Source organism: Uranotaenia lowii, chromosome 1 (assembly GCF_029784155.1).
Source record: "Uranotaenia lowii strain MFRU-FL chromosome 1, ASM2978415v1, whole genome shotgun sequence".
Taxonomy (NCBI): Eukaryota; Metazoa; Arthropoda; class Insecta; order Diptera; family Culicidae; genus Uranotaenia; species Uranotaenia lowii.
In genome coordinates, this window is record NC_073691.1 from 103,327,405 (window position 1) to 103,347,019 (window position 19,615).

A 19,615-nucleotide genomic window follows, 5' to 3' on the forward strand; every position below is an offset into this window, starting at 1 on the left:
CACGCACACATACATAATATGTTGACAGTTCAATGGAAATTTCGGATTATTTTTTATTAAAATTCAAATTATCACTTCAAAATATTATAAATTTTATTGCAAATACACTTACATTTTATTGCCTTTCTTGGTGAAAGCCGAACCTGTTTAGCACTAACTGGCCACACCGTTCCTGTCTGAAGAAATTTGAGCCGGGAATGTATGATGTGCTCCATAACGAAATGCCGTTCAGAGTTTCCAGAACAACCTCCGGCACCCGCATGGTGCTCGGAAGGATCGGCAAGGGATGGTAGTTCGGCTAGAAGCATTCTATTTCTCTTCGAAGATGCTGGAGTTGCCTTGAATGTTTCATCATCTGACATTGTTCGTACCTGTGGAAAAAGAAATGGTAAATGCTCAGTTATTAAATAATATGAATTAATTCAATTGCTCTCTCTTACCTTGATTTTATGGTCCGTTATGCTGCACTTCCAAATAGATTCGGAAGAAATCTAAAATTTTGGAAGAAAAAGCGTCTGGTTCGGATGAGGAAAATTTTTCATTATTCTTCTTCTTGAAGTTTTCTGCCAGGTGCCAGGTGTCCTGATTTTTCATTATTTGTCCTGATTTTGAGAGACCGTCCTGATTTTTCAAAAACGCTTGAGTTGTGCTGATTTTTGAAAAATGGTCTGTAAAATGTCCTGGTTTTCATAAAAATATTTAAATTATAGCTGAATTTATATTTAAATGATGATGACATGAAAAAAAAATCAATTATAGAATAGTTTAACTTCAACCGATGATAATCTTTGACTCATATATATCAGTGGTGTTTTTAGTTGTAAACTGCAGGCCAACAAAAGTACGTTTAGTCAGCTGAACCAAATTAAAAAAAATGATTTGCAGGATTTCTAAAGAAAACTTAAAAATTTGGATTCATTGGACCGTTTTGAACTTGAATGCTGCTTGGTATTAATATTCTTAATTTAATGAAAATGTTTTATATAGATATTTTCATAAATATATGCTGATTTTTTGCAAAGTCACCTGGCAGCTCTGATCCGCGTTTCGGCCAATTTTTGACGTAAGTCATGGACGATATGGTTAACGGTTCGAGATCATTTTTACATTATTGAAAAATTGAAGTAAATCGTTCATATTATTTATCCACCGTACCAGATACCGTCACTTTTCCACATGAACGTTCATGTTTCGTTCTTATCGTTGTCGATCTAAAATTCAATATAATAGCTACATTTACAGAGACAATCACTTTTTCTGAAGCCGTTGGTGTACCGTAAATACTGTTTGAGATATAGTTTTTTAGTATGCGGGAGGTATTGCGGTTACTGGGAAAATTTCTAATCGCGCGACGGTAGCCTTCCGTGCGGTAGGCTAGCCGGAGCAGTAAACACAGTTAAAAAATTCACTCTTACTCACTAATTTCATTGAAATGTTAAGAAGTAAATTCTTGAATCAATTTTAAATCATTATTTAGCAAGAGAGGACAAAACATGAAGTCATCGTAATGAAATATTATTATTCTTAGTATTCATTGAGATTGAATTAATTGCGGGCGTTAAAATCCCAGACAAAACAAAAAACAATCTACATTATTGAAAACACATTTTTCCATAGCCTGAGAATTAACTAATTTGGCATGACGAAGATTTTTGATGCGATAAATGCGTCTTTGATACTTTATATGCTGGTCGAATTCAATTATGTTGTCGTTAAAATGTAACAAATCGTATATGAGAAGTTAAAAAAAGGAGTTGTGTACGCGGTGAATAGTCTATTATAGGAAATAATACCATTCGCATCGCAAAAAATTGGACTGCGCACTCATAACTGCGAAATTTGTGCGATCTGTCAAATCAGTATAAAATCTGACGGTTTTCTACACGCTAACCGCTTTTCAGTTAAACTTTATACGAATAACTCCGACTGCAAAACATAGCACGAAATCCAACATTCAATGAATGATCGCTACCGTGTCGTCGAACTCTAAACTTATTTAAACAACTACAGGTTTTCATTTTTTTTTCGTGAATTTGTCCGCTGGTTGACCCCATCGCAAACAGGTTTTTTTTTATTATTCATTTTTCCGTGATTTTGACCGCTGATTGACCAAGTTCAAGGCAAACACAATTTTTTGTTTTGTAAACAATAGATAATCCGTTAATAATATTTGGTATACATGTTTGTTTGACAACTTTTTATTAAATCATCTTTCAATGTTTTCCGCTTGTTCATCCGATTTAATTTCAGTCGATAAATAATCCTTATGTAGAACAATGCTCATTTTTTTCTTGAATACTGTAATTTTTTTACAGTGGTACCCTACGGGAGCCCAAATAAGCTATCGCAGAAATAGAAAAAAAGAGTGGATCAGCAATATTTGAAGAGTATGCCTAACTTCATTGGAATTGTTGTTGTCAAATGGTCGAAATTCTTCCCTCCTTTCATTTGGTTTCTGGAAACAGTTCGCATCATTCCCGGGTATCTGGTTGCTCACAGGAATCGTTTGTTCAGCCACCTGATGATTATCGCTCGACTTATTCATAAACTCGTTGCCGGTGTTTTGCAGAAGACAAAATTTTAGCGTTTCAATTTGCTTCCGTAGACTTTCGATTTCTGCCTCACGTTCTTTTAAGTCGCGTTGCATTTGAGCCCATTCAACTTTTTGTGAGGCCACGCGCTGTTTGAGTTCAGTTCTGCTAAGGTATCCTTGACGAAGTTGAGACAACTCTAAATCCCGCATAGCAATTTTAGCTTCCATCTGTTTTTTATAACCTGCCTTTTCCTGGTCCCGCGAATGTATCTATCTGATCAGATCTTCTTCCTTTTTATTTCGAATTCGTTGTTCATCCCGCCATCGATCCTCCATCAATTTCAATCGGTACTCAAGGTCTGTATTTTTCTGCTCGTTTCTGTTTAGTTCCTTTCGATGTTCTTCGCGAAGCTGTTTTGTTTGATTCCGCCAATGCTCGTACAAAGTCGGTTTGGGAATAGCTCCTGTGGATAGTTTTGGCGGAAGTGGGTCATAAAGGACGTCCAGGATCGGTTGAAGATTGACTCGATCGACTGGGGAAAGGATTTGTTCTGCTCTCTCTTTCGGATCGTCTCCGACCGCTGCTTCCAAATACCCTCTCGAAATTGCCACCGGAAGATTAGGTTCGATAGTTGCCCTATGTTCTTCCGGTTTTTTAGAAACGACATCCAAATTCCTTTTCTCGCCGTTAACGGTACTGCACCTTTTCACTGGAGTCGAACTATAATTGGCTTGAGGTACCGTCGCCAAACTAGAGGGCAATGTTTGCACCAATATTTCAGGAACAACACTTTTCTCACCGACACCAGGATCGGATTTCGCTAGCGTTTGAGTTTGCTTCACCCACTCGTTGGTCCTGCTCCTGCGTGATCGACAACTACGCACTTGCCGCATCTTCATCCTGCTGGTTCAAAAGTTCGTACTTTTTGTCGATATATTGTTTTTCACGCTTCAATTTCTCTTCCTGCATCTCTTCTAACAGCCTTTCCAATCTCAGTTGTCGATAGCCCGATGTATCCGATTTACTCGTGACCAGTTTAGATGCTGATGACTTGCTTCTACACTTAGCACAGGAAAAAGCTATGGTTTTCACAGTCTTTTTATCCACATTCGCACAGGTGAAGTGGAACCAAATCTCGCAGTCTTTACACTGGACCATGAACTTTTCGGCATCGTTCGGACGATCGCATAAACCACAGTTTCGTTGATTTCCACAACTTACATCGACCATGGAAGTCGTAAATTCGTCCTCAGAATCCGTATCCGAATCCACCAGACCTGAAGCAGTGTTAATTTTTAGGTTAGCAGGTGACGATTTTCCGATAAGGAAGTTCCTCTGACCAGCTGCTACCGGCATATCCACCATCCTTGCTCTTGTCCGGGTTATTCGTACGAATGATTTGCCCAACATGTTCGCTGATAAAGAATTCCGTAAATAATTCTTTAAAAAATATATTGTCGAAAACTAATATTTCGGATCTCCTTGTAGAAAAAACACAATGTGTTGTAGGAAGGTTAAACTCAAAGCTGTAATTTTTATTACAATAAGTAAGGTTTTATATGATAATATGTTAGGTACTCACAATTAGTATCCTTTTAGTATTCCTTCGACAAAGATTTCAATTATAAATATTTTTAACTTGAGTATGGCTATTTAGTTTGTTAGCACGTTTTCAAGAATGTTATCACGTTTTCTTCAACCTTGTTATGACAGCGAAGCTGATGACTGAATTCAACCCACGTCGCAAAACGAGGGGTCCCTGTGTGTAATTTTGCTTGCAACAATAACGTTCATCGACGATAAAACGAGGCGCATTTTCGTTTATTTTTTGAAAACCAAAACCGAGTTCGAAGTGCTGAAGGTGTTTAAGAATTTCCTTTCTTTGGCGGAGCGTCAAACTGGTGCCAAGTTGAAGACAATCCGGTCGGATAACGGTAAGGAATACACCAATAGAGGATTCCAGGATTTTTTGTGTCAAGCCGGAATACGACACGAGACCACGCCTGAACAAAATGGTCTCGCGGAACGTGCGAACAGGACAATAGTCTAAAAAGCAAGGTGCTTACTATTCGATGCCAAGCTGTCGAAAGGTTTCTGGGCGGAAGCGGTATCAACGACGGTGTACGTGATAAACCGTTCACCGACTCGTGGACACGAGTTAACTCCAGAGGAAGCTTGGAGCGGCAGGAAGCCAAACTTATCTCACTTGCGGATTTTCGGAACCAAAGCGATGGTTCAAGTACCGAAGCAAAAACGGCGAAAGTGGGACCCCAAATCTCGTGAGTATATCCTGACGGGCTTTGACGAAGAAACGAAGGGATATCGCTTATATGATCCCGTGAAGAAGTCTACGATCACAAGTCAAGAGGTCATCTTTCTGAACGAAGGAGCAGCGATTGGAACTGTGGCGCCAACATAAAAAACCAGCGAGCGCAAGGTTATCCGATTGGACATCGAGCAACCCGAAACCAACATCCGTGGGCCTGAAGGCGATGTTGAAACAATCAACGACGGATGTGGTGCCTACGATAGCCAGTTCGATTACGAAACTGACGACGACGTTTTTCATGAGGTTTATGGTGGCGAAAGCGATGCTTCGAATGATAATCTGACTAATGTGACCGTGCTCCCTTCGCGACAAACTTCAAATCCGTCTTGGTCACAGACGTTGAGGCGCAGCGGTCGGGAGCACGCTTTACCTGGCAAGTATAAAAATTTTATCATAGATAGCACTGGAATGCCTGGTTCTTCTTATCAACAGCGTGGTTCAAGCAAAGCATCGAGCGAATTCCGAGGTTTTACTGACGATGAAGATGGTCCTCAGGTAGCGATGGCATCACTTCAACTCGACACGATGGATGATCCAATCACGGTTCAAGAGGCTTTATCACGTGACGATCGAGAATCCTGGAAGCGTGCGATGAAGGAGGAATTCGATGCGCTGGTGGAGAACAACACCTGGTCCCTGGTTGAATTTTGGAAAGAAAGCAATAAAGAATAAGTGGGTTTTTAAAACAAAACACGACGAGGATGGCAACGTACAACGGTACAAAGCGCGCCTTGTAATTAAAGGTTTCTCGCAACGACAGGGGGTGGATTATACCGAAACTTATGCTCCGGTCGTTCGATATAGCTATAGGCAGACAAACACGAACTGGTCATCAAAATCAAAAGGATGCGGTAACAGCCTTCCTTCAAGGGGAGCTGGTCTGCAAGCTCAACAAGGCACTTTTCGGACTCAAACAATCAAGTCAAGTCTGGATGCATAAGCTTGATAGTTCTTTGAAGTGTTTCGGACTTAAACCCACGAAATTCGATCCTTGTGTCTACACTGCAATCAAAGGTGGTAAGATACTAATCGTTGCAATTTACGTAGATGATCTTATCATTCTTAGCCACGATGAGGTGTCGACGAAGAAGCTGAAGGAGCAACTCAACTCGAACTTCCGGATGAAAGATCTTGGTCCCGCAAAATGCTGTCTGGGAATTCGGATTGAGAGGACGAGTGAAGGTGTGGCATTGGATCAACAGGCCTACACTGAATCACTACTGTCATATATTGATACTTGCGTTCTGCAATGTATGAAATGAATCTTCGAACTTGAAGCTTTCGTGTTTACGAGATTCGAAACACGAAGATCTGAAAAGAACAAATGGAATAAAGCCATTCGTATTCTAGCCGTATAACCGGAGACAATCTAATCCTGTGTTAATCCGTAGTTATCTGAAAACTTACCTTAAGAGTAATTTTATCCCTGATCAACATTCCCTTGCTGATAAAGTTTAGTGGCAACGAGGACAAATTGGTGATTCAAACAGAAAACAAGCATTTTCTAGTGTGGGTCATTCCATTTCAACTGAGGCTTGGTCCGAGTAAGTTAAAAATACCGGGAGAGCGTTAGTTACCCATACAGCGAGCGATAGTAGATCGTCGTGGCGAAGCGAATCTATATACATACGTGAGGCTACAATAAAAACAGCATAGAAACATCTCAGCGAAGAGAATGAGATACATCGAGCGATAGTGGATCGCCGTAGCAAAGTGAATCTGCATACGCTAGGCTACCTACACAGCAAATTTTTTTTTGCTGGAAACCAGCCAAATTTTGCTGGTTTTTGTCCCGCTGACTTTCCAGCAAAATTTCCAGCAATTTAAATTGCTGGAAAAAAACAGCAAACGTAAATGCTGGTTTCCAGCAATTCAAATTGCTGGAAAATCAGCAATCCAGATTGCTGGAAACCAGCTATATCTTTCAACATAACCGGCAGTATTTAGTATGAAATTTATATTCAATTCAAAATTAAAGTTTAATATTGGCTGTGCATATAATAAGCAATAAAAACAATTATTTTCTCCCATTTTCAATAAGGGATTAATTTATTTTCCAAAAAAAACCTTTTTTTTTCACAACTTTCACACCGGCTCTGGGGTGGCCGCTTTGTGCCAAAATGTTGATCATCCGCCACCTGTAAATATAGTTTTGATGAGTATCTTCTATGGAATATCTACCTGTACAAAGTTTTTTTTTTTTCATTTTTTTTTGGGTTTATACTACACACAAAACTTTCGAGGCTCCACTTAGCAAAAATTCGCTGTTACTTTCCGTTAGCAAAAATATTTTTTTACTTTTGAGTTAGCAAAAAGCACAATTTATTTGATTTTAGTAATCAGAAAGTTTATCTTGCTCGATTTTAGTAAAACGAAGGTTTTCTAGCCGCCTTATTTCTAGATAGCAGCCGCTGCCGGTAGAGACAAAAAAATAAACTGACGGGATTCAGTGCCGTTCCGGAAATTCGTTGCTGGCGGTTCTTTTGGTGGCTAAGTTCACGACAAATTGGTAGCCAAATCGATAGTGGATGCAAACAGGTAAGAGTCGATCAAGAAGTGTAAAATGTTTTCCGTTTTTTAATTTATGTTTTTTTTTCCTATTAGGTTGCTGCTGCCGGTGGGGTTCCGGGTTTTAACTGCAACAGTCCGAAAATCGAAAGGGACAAAGCTGGAATTTCAATGCGGTGCGTCCGGAACAACCCCGATGTCGATCGCTTGGCATTTCGCGTTCCCAGGATCGGAACTAAATAAGTTCCATGAAGTGTCGAAATAAAGAGAAAAATCAATTGAAAGTAAACTTATTTTTGTATTCTTTTCAATAATCTAACATTCCCTAAGAAATTGCAAAGAAAAACAATAAATATTGAAATTTCAGGTCTGGGGCGATCTTTTCCTCCGGTTTTTGCTAGAAAAGTGAGCAAAAATTGCGGCGGCTAAATTTGTCTCTCGTTTGCTAAAATTTTAGTTCGAAAAAATTGCTAAATTGATTGCTAAGATTTTAGCTGGTCAAATTTGAGCAAAATTTTGCTAATTTCCGGCCTCGAAAGTTTTGTGTGTACACAGTATTTTATTGCTAAGTATATTTAGCTAAATGGCGGCCCCCAGTATGATCGGAACGATTGACCACTATCATGTGGGCAGGTCGTTCCAGAATTACGTGGAAAGGTTTGAAATATTATGTGAGCTAAATAATGTATCGGAAGCGTCCAGGAAATCGTGGTTAATTTCACTCAGTGGCGACTTCGTTTAAGGTCGCGGTACACCTCGGGTGAAAATGAAAATGAAAAATCTTATTTTATTAAAAACTCAAAAAAGTGACACATATTGGCTTTGTAACATGGTGGAATCGTTGGGGAATAGTTAAAAGCTGAATTTTGAACCGATCTCGGAGTTTAAAACTTCTTAAAAACGGTTTTATTTCGATTCCCCCAACATGAGGAAATTTTCACGGTGAAAATCAAGAGAATCGAAAATAAAACATTTTAAAGACCCAAGTAACCATTAGGCCGTTAAAAATGGCCCTTAGTCAGCCTTATAGTCGAATATAGAACTACTTTACAAAGCCTGAAAGCTCTATATTCGACTTAAGGGCTGCCCAAAGGCCACTTTTGGCGTGTTTTTCGGCCGATATACGGCTTGTCAAATATTTTTCCAGTGGGTACAACCCACAGGTCAACACAAAAAAAAATAAAATAAAAAAGTTGTTCATGTTTTTTTGTCTTTTTCCCCATATGCTATTCGTTTCTTTATCTCTTTCATCCCTTCTTTCCCCAGACAACCAGAAGTCGTATATTATCTTACAGATTATATCGTATGAATGTTATTTAAACTCATTTTCGTATATCTGCACCTACAATGTGCGGCCCATGCATATCCTTCATCGTATTTACATGCATTGCATGTTTTCATTACGACAATTCGTATATATGCACCTTCAATGTGCGTCCCATGCATATTCTTTATCGTATTTAAATATATTGCATGATTTTTATTACGACAAAACAATCCAAATCAAGAATATGTGTGCTAATGTACCTATATGGCCTCCAAAATGATACGTATATACTGGTTTTGCTGCATTATATACGATATGTTTACACGTATATTTGCTCGTATATTTATGTTGCAAATTTGATATACCCACCAAATGGTTGTCTGGGTCCCTAGCTGCTGATTTTTTTCTACGAATGGAATGTTGCTCTAGACACAGGAATCGAACTCTTGTCTTGGCAGTTGCCAGTATTTATCAGCACCTTTGCTTCTTGATCCAATCCAGCAATGTTGTCAACCTGGGAAAAATAGTGGTATTTAAATTGAAATGCTCTACCGGTGCCCTGAGCTGATATTATTCTATCAGTTTCATATATACAATACAAAGATGATAAATTCAATTTCTTAGAGCTTATTGGTCAAATAAAGGAAACTTCAGCATAAAACTGAATTTTTTTTATTTATTTTTAAAAACTTATCTTTTGACAACATAATATTTTCGTTTACAGAATACATCATTTCTTTGCTTTCTTAATAAAAAATTTCGCATCTTCACTGGCAGCAGAAAATATACTTTTCATAGGGAAACTTATTTAGAAAATTTTCCTCACTCCTATGTTAAATCGGACTGCATCTTTCGGGAACAGGGTCCTAGGCACAGTGCGAGTTTCCTCCGGGCTTTCATAACTGCATCACTTAAAAGAGTTTCCCAAGGTTCTTCCACTTTCCATGATAAGTAACGTAGGTGATAGCTTCGCGGTCCTCAGTGATCTTCGACAGCTCCCGGGAGGTCCACCGTTGCCTTTTGGTAGTAGAAAAATTAGCAGCTCGGTCATAGCGCCTTATAAACTTTTCCTTGTCTTTTTTTAATACCGAAGACTATTTTGATCGCTTAGGAAATACTTCTCAATAGAAAGGTACGTTGAAGATTCTTATGTTTTTTGATTGTTGACTTTTGTTTTTCTTTTTTTTTTTTGGGAAAATGACACCCACAAAGCCGGTTAAAGGCACTGACATTTACTATCTAAGCTCATATAAAGCTTAGTTGAAGTTTGAATGTCACAGGGCCAATTAGCATTTGTAAACGTTTATTACGGCTAATAGGCACTGAAATGCTGATATACTTCCCATATGCGGCCTATAACAGTGCTTAATGGTTTGTTGGGGACAGGGGTGTCAGGTGTCCTGATTTTTCAGGATTTGTCCTGATTTTCGAGAGGCCGTCCTGATTTTTCAAAAACGCTTGAATTGTCCTGATTTTTGAAAAATGGCCCATAAATGTCCTGATTTTTAAAAGAATATTCAAATTCTAATTAAATATATTGTTAAATGATGAGAATATCAAACAAATCTTAAAAAAAGTAGTTTAATCAGTTCAACCAATGATAATCGTTCGTTGAAATGATATTCAAATGATGTTTTTCGATATTTACTACTGGTCAGCCAAGTTGATTCTTGTTTCAGTTGCATAATTCGAGGCGTCTTCAGCACCTATTTTTTGCCTTAAGTTATGCAATCTAAGCAGAACTGCATGTTAATTTCACCAATTTAGCGGTGTCCTGAAAAATCCTGATTTTTTTCTTCGCGTTGTCCTGATTTTTGACAAAACGACCTGGCACCTCTGGTTGGGGAGGTTTTGAACACCGAGGCCAGTTCAATATTCATCTTTTAACTATTCCCCAACGATTCCACCATGTTACAAAGCCAATATGTGTCACTTTTTTGAGTTTTTGATAAAATAAGATTTTTCATTTTCACCTGAGGTGTACCGCGACCTTTATGATGAAATAAAACTACACAGCAAGAAAAATTCGTGTAAATTTAGATCGAAAACGATGCACGAAAACGGAACATCGATTTTGATATAAATTTCTATCACGGTGTATTTTTCCAAGGATGTAATTTTTGAGTCGTGTAAATTTGGATCGAAATCAATGCACGAGATCGGATCACAAAAGCCGTCGTGTAAAAATACACATGGATGTAAATTTTAAAATTTATTATCGTAAATATTGAAGTTTATGCTAAATGTTATGGTTTTTTTGTTTTGTCTTTGAAAGAATACGCCACATGTATCATTTTTAATTCACATTTATTTCCAAAACTGGAACATAAAAAAAGCATCACGGAAAGTTTCAGGCTGGAATTGTTGTTGCATCCGATGATTCCCAGCACGGGGATGTTTTTCGGATCAGCGTCATCAGCATCCTCGACTGGTTCCATACCATCATGCTTTTTCTGTCAGCATCACCTGCACACTTGGATTATTCAGACAAAACTTGCTGTAATGGAGAGAAAACTAATCAGTTTCAATCGCATTCTTCATTTCACGTCTCATAAACTTACTACTATAAAAGCCTCTTAAAGTGCTCCTGTATGCCTTTGAACGACTCTTTTCCAAATAATTTTCCGCGACTTGTTTACTTTGTGCCCGACGCGCAAACTAACTTGAAAAATTGAAAGGCACAGGTTAAATACTTACATTCAATTTTGATTCGAACAGATATAATTTTACACTGTTTGTGATATAAATTTCATTGACCGGTTGATTTTTGCATGACGCAATGTAAAATTAAATTAAAACAGATTATTTTTATTCAATTTTGGAAAAAAGACTAATATTATATCAAAAGAAGTTTAAAATTACATCTTTTTGTAATTACACTCGAGAAAAAATAGATCACTCGTGTTTTAGATTCCGTGTACTTTAAGAAATTTTTTGCTGTGTACTTTTCCCCAATGAGGAAGTAAGGCTGATGTCATGCTCAGGGTTGCCAACATTTATTTTCAAAAATCAGGGAACTTGCGAAATAAAAATCAGGCAAAATCAGGATACGTAAAAGAAACGGAAATTTCGCTCAAAGTGATGACCTTTTTTTTTTTGGTCATCGCTCCACATTTTCACTCCAATAAGTGTTGTGGAGCCTACTTAGTTGAATAATTCTGCTGCATCAAAGCAATCCCTTCAATTCTCTTTTTCAATAAGAATTAACGAGAATCTTTCGATTGCTTTGATTCAGCCACATTTTCACTTTTTCACTTCAGCTATGGTACCTACTCCAGTTCCTTACTACCCATTTTTCATGACATTCGCAAAAATCAGGCAAAATCAGGCATATTTTCAAAAATCAGGGAAAATCAATGGCTTATCAGGGGGTCAGGCAGAGCCTCGAAAAATCAGGCAACGCCTGAAAAATCAGGCACATTGGCATCTCTGGTCATGCTGAAGCAACTAGCAACGCAACGCAACGCAACGTTCCAATAAGATTTCGTTGCAACGCATTGGTATGTCATGCTGGCGCGACCTGTGACTTTGAAATTCCCTACAAATCATCACTTCTCTACTCTGATAATGCTTTGAATCGTCTCCTTTCTTTCGGGAGCCATCAAAAACTCATCAAATCACGACCCGGATTGCAAGAATGCCAAAATTTGAACCGACAAAATTCCTTGTTTTTTTTTGCCGGAACTAAGAATTCACGAAAAACCCGGAATCACTGCTTCAAATCGAGAAAAAAACAATATTCCTATTGGATTTCCTACTAGTCGCGCTACAAAACACATTGGCATCAGATTGGTCGCGCTATACAAAGCGACCAGTATGACAGGTCTGCGCGATTTCCATGGAGATCAAATGAGAGCTGGTTAGTCGTGTGAACGTTGCGTTGTAGGTCGCGTTGCTAGTTGCTTCAGCATGACATCAGCCTTAGTAACCTGCAAAATAGGGATATAATCACCAAATTAAAAGCTCGTTTTGACAAAACGCAACCAGCCTTAATGCATAGATACAAATTTTACAACAGATTTCAAGGGGTCAGTGAAAATTCGGAAAATTTCGTTTTTGCTGTTAAACTTTTAGCAGAAAAATGCAATTTTCGAGAATTTAAAAAGGAAGCAATAAGGGATCGGTTGATTATTGGTCTTCGAGATAAAATTCTGCAGCATAAATTGCTTATGGATGACGATCGGGAGTTAGATGAGGTAGCAAACTTAATCATCAATAGCGAACTAACTGGGGAACGCGCCAAGATTATTGGTGAACACAGCGAAGTTAATGCGGATATTTTTTCCATTAAAAATCGTTTGGGCCGTCGTGAGCGTTTTGAAAATCAGCGTTATCAAGGCAGAACTAATTATAATCAGAATAATTATGGGAGAGTTGATAGAAATAGATCGAGAAGCAGGAGTTTCGATAAAGACGGTAGTAACGATCAACGTTTTCATAGTCGCAAACAGTTCAATCATTCTGGAGCGGTTTGCAACAAATGTGGTCGATCGGAACATCTGCGCAGGGATTGCTGGTTTGAAAAAAAGAATGTTCATTTTATTGAAAAAGAAGAAGAAGGGAAAAACGTCTCTCCTTCTGATAAGTTTGATAGACTGCGTCTGAAGGATTCTAGTGAGGAAAGCGAAATAGATTGTTTGATGATAACAAATGTTAATAGTGCATCTGAGGCATGTTATGTAGATGTGTCTATAGGTAATCAAAATCTTTCAATGGAAATAGACACAGGATCGGCGGTTTCGGTTATAAGCGAAACCCTTTACAAAGCAATGTTTCCTTCTCTTGCGATAGAAAAATGTTCTTCTTCTTCTTTTACCAACATAGCCAAAACGTGTAAGCATCCTGGAAAATGAAAAGACTTGCGTCCTTCATTTTTCTTTTCGACGTTATCTCTGTTACATAAAACATGCATTGCAGAGATAACTACGGCCAGGCCAACCATGTGGTAATTACCGCAAAAGATTCTGGAGCAAGGGGAGGAATAAAGCGTGGAGTTCCCTTCCAAACGCTTCATATGGATGTCTTAAATGCCTACAGCATAATTTTAAAATAGCTACACTAATCTAATGCCAATGTATATTAGGAAAATAACGTTTAATATAATAAAAAAGGTTAGATCTCACCAAATAAGTCTTGAAAGTTTTCGACTAGAAACCTTTTCCTCTAGTCCGGAGCAGCTGACTTTAAAATTCCTTCCGAACTCCCCCAACCAGGATTCAGCAGGCCGAAACAAAATACGAAGCACTCCGGGAACAACCACCAGTCACTTAATCTATCATTTTCCACTGTTCCATTTTAAAATTTCTAGTTTTATTGTAATTTAATTAAAAAAAATTATGGACGAAAACAAAAACGCGTGCGATGCCCAAAAATCATGGCTTACTCCTCTTCTCTTGCGATAGAAAAATGTAACAAAAAATTGATTGTTGTGGATGGAGCCAAACTTGAGATTGTAGGTCAAATCAAAGTGTTGGTTAGTCTCAATAATCTGAAAAAAAGGAAAGAGTTGGTTGTTTTGAAAAGCAAGAAGAATTTCGTTCCTCTTTTGGGAAGAGACTGAATGGAAACGTTTTATCCTGAATGGAAGAACAATTTTATGAAGCATTTGAATATCAACAACTTTTGGGCTGTATGCCCTCAACGCACAACATGAGTCTTGAAGTTTTGGCGGGAATACTCCCTTCGAAAGATCGATACAATCTACTATCACTTCGGTTCCTCATCAGGTGTGAGGTCATGAACCCATTGGTGATCGTTAATTTTGAAAGGTTACTTGAGCAAAATTTTCAAACCAGATTTATGTCTATATACCATGTCCAAATGTCAATGCAGGTACACCCTTCTTCGTACTCTCCAACTAGTGTTTTCAGCCCAGACTACGATGATTCTTCTGTCCAGTTTGATTTGTCTATGCAGCAGGAAATTCGTGGAATCCCGGATCCGCATCGCCCACTTATGATTCCAAGAATTTTCGAAGCTAAATATAGACACGTCGATGCTGATAAAATGTACTTTACCGATGGGTCTCTAATTGAGGAATCAACGGGATTTGGAGTTTTCAACGAAACAACGAGCGCCTCTAATAATCTCCAGTCACCATGCTCTGTATATATAGCAGAGTTAGCTGCTATTCACTGGGCCTTGGACAGTATCGCCTCACGGTCAGTTGGGCACTACTATATTGTAACGGATAGTCTAAGCTCTGTTGAAGCAATACGCTCAATACGACCGGGAAAGCACTCGCCGTTCTTCCTCGAGAAGATACGGGATATTTTGAGTGCTTTAACAAGGCGTCGTTTTTACATCACCTTTGTTTGGGTTCCCTCGCATTGCTCGATAGCGGGTAATGAGAAGGCAGACGCTCTGGCAAAGGTGGGGGCGACGGAAGGCGACACGTACCAACGTGATATCGTCTTCAATGAATTTTACTTCTTGGTTCGAAGAAACTCTCTTGTCAACTGGCAGCGCAAATGGGACGAGGATGAGTTGGGTCGGTGGCTCCATTCGATTGTCCCAAGGGTAAGCCTTAAACCACTGACCATACTGACTGGACACTCGATTTCGTTTTCTGGATAATTTTTCCAACAGTACGCAATGTCGATCGATTTGAAGAAATGCTATCCCAGTTAGGAAATGCCACCCAACTTTCAAAATAAAACACGCAATTTCTACGATAAAATCGGGCTAAACAGGACCATTTTTCCTACAGGGCATTTTTTGTCAATTTTTTCAGGTTCGCCACCTGCCGTCGGTATTGCGAACCTGCAAAATCTGACAACAAAAAATTAGACAGAAAATGGTTGAATTTTTGTTCTAAGTGTCATGTCAGTGTGGTCAGTGCTTAAACCATGGTTTAATAGGTTGGACCTGAGTCGGGATTTTATTCGTATATTTTCCCGTCTCATGTCCAATCATTATTCCTTAGGCGCGGTACTCTATCGTGTGAATATTGCTGGCAGCAATTTATGTAGTTGTGGCCAAGGTTACCATGACATTGAGCATATTGTTTGGTCGTGACTCCCACCTTGTCGCCAGATCGAATCTTATTGACTCCCTTCGGGCCCGAGGGAAACCACCTAACGTTCCAGTGAGAGATGTGTTAGCAGTGATAGACTTGGACTACATGTTTGAAATCTATCTTTTTCTAAAAGCTATCGATCTTCGTTTTTCCCTGGTTTTCCCGATTCGATTTTCAATTCCCGGTTTTCCCGGTTCTGTGGCCACCCTGTTTATATTTATAGTAATGTTTTCTCAATATATTAATAATGTGTATTATTGCTTTCAGCAACCTTCTGATAATCTTGCATTGCTAAATAATGGGCCCGACAACAACGTGCTGGAGCATCCGATTTGGATAGGAAGATATGAAGAAATCCATTATTTGTTATCTAAGTTCGTTTGAATTTATTTGGTTGTATTTTTTATGCAATTTACAGATTAATGACATTAAATATTCTACAGGATAAAGACTCGCATTGATGACCTTCTCAATATTCAAAACAACACAGTGCGATCTGTTCTTTCGGAAAGCGTTGAAGATGAGAAAAAGGTAAATTTTATTATAAAGTATGTTATGCAACTCATCAATAAATTATTGACAATAATTTATTATTATACCATTTAGTCACCATCTACCGCCCAGTTAAGCGGTTTTTCAACTTCAAACATGTTTTTTCCAATACATTTCAAAACTCTTCTTTCAATAAAAAAAATTAGTGGAATGCAAAAAATGTACACTCTTTTTAGAATACCTAACTTGCGGATGTGCAACGGACCTCTATTACCGCCCACTCGGTTTTTCCAGTGCCAATAATGTTTTCTTAAGGTTAAACTATTTCGTCATTGGGAACGGTTCTTTTTATGGTTAGCCCAACAATTTGAATCTGCTCATGATTTTAATTTAAACGTTGAAAGTCCAATTGATGCTCAAATTTCTCTAGAATTTGATGATATTCTTTCTAAGCAAAATGTATTTGAAAGTTCTTGTGAGACAAATATTGATGAACTTAAATGATTTTCAAAAAATTTAAAAATATGAAAGCTCCGGGGGAAGATGGGATTTTCTATATTCTTATTAAAAAGTTGCCTGAAAGCATTTTAAATTTTTTAGTTAAAATCTTCAATAAATGTTTTCACTCGGCTTATTTTCCCAATAAATGGAAAAATGCCAAAGTAACTCCAATTTTGAAACCTGGAAAAAGTGCTTCAGAGCCTTCCAGTCCTCGACCAATTAGGTTGCTTCCTTCTTTAAGTAAACTATTTGAGAGAGTTATTTTGAATAGAATGATGATCCACATTAATCAGAATTCTATTTTCCCACCTTCCCAATCCCCCCCCCCCCTCCTATCATCAAAGTAGACAAAGTATAATTATACTTCGAGTCAATCAATAATAGTCTACTTTGATGATTCAATCGATTCCATCATCCATCAATTATTACGCTTGCAAATAAGAAAAACTTCCAGATTAGAGTTCGGAACCGTTACAATGCAAAACAACATGCAAAGAATTGAAGAAAGTTTTAAGACCTGTGTTTAAGAATCATATACCAAAATTGTTCATTGCATTATAGGAAATGTAACTTTTAATGATAAAGACTATTGACACAAAGTTCAAATCCCAACTGATTGTTAAACACCAGAAGCAGACAAATCGTTATATTTAACGGAATACATCGACCTAAAACTTTGCGGGACCTTAATTTTCACACATAGCGGACATATATTTTGTCCGGTACAGTTAATCGGACAAAGTTAAACCAAAAACGGTTCTTGTACACTAGACTGACCCAAATTTGTATGGGAAATTCAAAACCTGTGAAATGTTATGCGCTGCAGGCTGAAATTGATCCTAGTCCTAGTACAAAATCTCATGCCAAATTTGGGCCAGATCGGATCACGGGAAGGGGTCGCTCAACGAGCCTGAAGTTTGTATGGGATTTCGAGACATTTTGTTCGGGAGAAACATGAAAAACCAGTTTTTCATCAATAACTTTGGTTCCCGTCGGCCGATTTCTTTCAAAAACGGTTTTTCTTAAAGCCCAAATTATGAAAAATATTTCATCCGAAGACTGCATTCCAATTAGAGTTAAGATAAGAAAGATATTAGGCTTCAAAAATTAGCTAACTTTTTTTAAGGATGGTATTCATCACTGTCAATGAGTCGAGGCGGTCGAACATATTGACGCCTCATTAACAGATGAGCTTTGCCTAGAGGATAACATACTTGTCTTCTAAGCCAACGTTCATGAGATCGAATCCCGGTCGTTACATAACCTGGCACACATAGTATGATGAAGGTTGGCGGTTTTAGCATTAGTGAAATGCTAGCCGTGTATATCTTGGAATTGTACGCCTCAATGATGCAGCACATGCATGTGGATGGATCTTTTCAAGGGAACTTAGATTGCACTTGGAGATCCTACCTAGTTATGTGTGTGCTCGTAGTGCTACCGGTAAACAACTGCAACTTCAACCAATAGTGCAGGTGTGTCAAGTAGCATAGCAAAGTAAAAATAATAACGCGGGGTAATACCACAATAGATCAACTTAATGGTCGCAGTGGACTCTCTCCCCAACAGGAAAAAAAAAATCACTTTGGTCCGCGTTCCGAAATCGCGACCGACTGACCAGAAAAAAAAACAAACACTCAAACGATGCACATTGGTAAAATTACTATGAATTTATATTGAGCATAGTATTTTCGACAACACGAATGACGATGTTTCAACATTACTATGGGCATAGTAATTTCAAGAACATGAATTGTGTAATATCACAATATCATGCGCATGGTAATTTTGACTTGAGGTAATTACTATGAGCTGTCAAAGTTCGCATAGTAAAAATACTATGTCGTAGTATCATCGCCCAGATTTTTGGTAGAAAATACTAAATCATGGTCGAAAATACTAAATGATGGATATAGTAAAATTATCATGACTCTGTATTTGAAAAACCCATGTAATTTTTTTCCGTGTATACCAGTGATTGAATTTTGCTGAGCATGAATTAATCAACCTTCTCTCGCTCACTGCTTTACTCGGAAGCAAAGGTTGCTTTGAGGCAGCGAAAACGACAAAACCGATGATGCATACGCTCTCAATATGGCCCGCCTTCAAGAAGCAGTGTACATTCGAGGCAGCGAATCCAAAAAACCATACGAATGGCTCTCACTCATCTCCTGTTACATTCTTGAGGGAACCGAATTCAAAAGGCAGAGCAAACCCGAGTCTCCTCGTTTGTGCCTGGATCGAATACCCGAGATTTTTCTGCTATTGCTATTATTGCACAGCAACCGCACGCAGGCAGCTAGTTTTTTCGTTTCTTTTTCCTCCCCCCTCTTTGCACTATACGTTGCGGGCCGTGCAACGCAATAAGTTCGGTTGTTTTTGTTGTTGCCTCAACCTTTGCGGCGAGGTTGAAGATGTTCTCCTCAACGACAGCTGTCGGCTGGAGTTATTCAAATTCAACAACGTAAATGAGTATGTGTGCCTCGTCTTCTTCATGCATCATGTAGCAACCGAACGTTGAGAGAGTTCGTTCGGGGCAGCAAACGGATAGTGTCTCTCAGAGCAGATCCTCCTCATGGGGGGGAGGTTTGAATGAATGTATATGTATCGTCTCCTGTATAGCTATGCGAGGCCTCAAAGTGTGTATTTTGAATGCCTCTGATGAGAAAATTGGTGAGGATTTCAATCACTGGTGTATACAAAATATCAGGTTTAACACAGGGAGATGGCATCCCTATCCTTTGTGATTGAATTTGACAACCAACAAAATTACGGGCCCACGATTTTGTGGGCCCATAACAAACCTGACATTTTGCTGTCAAGGACCCGAACTAAATGTCAAATGCTAGAGAAGTATGGTTGATAGCACACTAATCATTCTGATTCCTCATTGGATGAAATTTTGACTATTGAGACTTCGTACTGCTTTGAGAGGAAAACACCATAAACGTCTCTCCCGATGGATA

General features: G+C 38.5%; 1 protein-coding gene across 1 annotated transcript in view; it reads left to right on the forward strand.

Annotated features, from left to right (window-relative positions):
• LOC129751824 (syntaxin-16) overlaps positions 1-19,615 on the forward strand; it is a 101,737-nt gene that overhangs the window by 28,691 nt on the left and 53,431 nt on the right. Inside the window, exons 2-3 of the mRNA XM_055747559.1 lie at positions 15,924-16,030; positions 16,100-16,187. Of these exons, the coding sequence (XP_055603534.1) occupies positions 15,924-16,030; positions 16,100-16,187 (195 nt within the window). The remainder of the gene's footprint in view (positions 1-15,923; positions 16,031-16,099; positions 16,188-19,615) is intronic.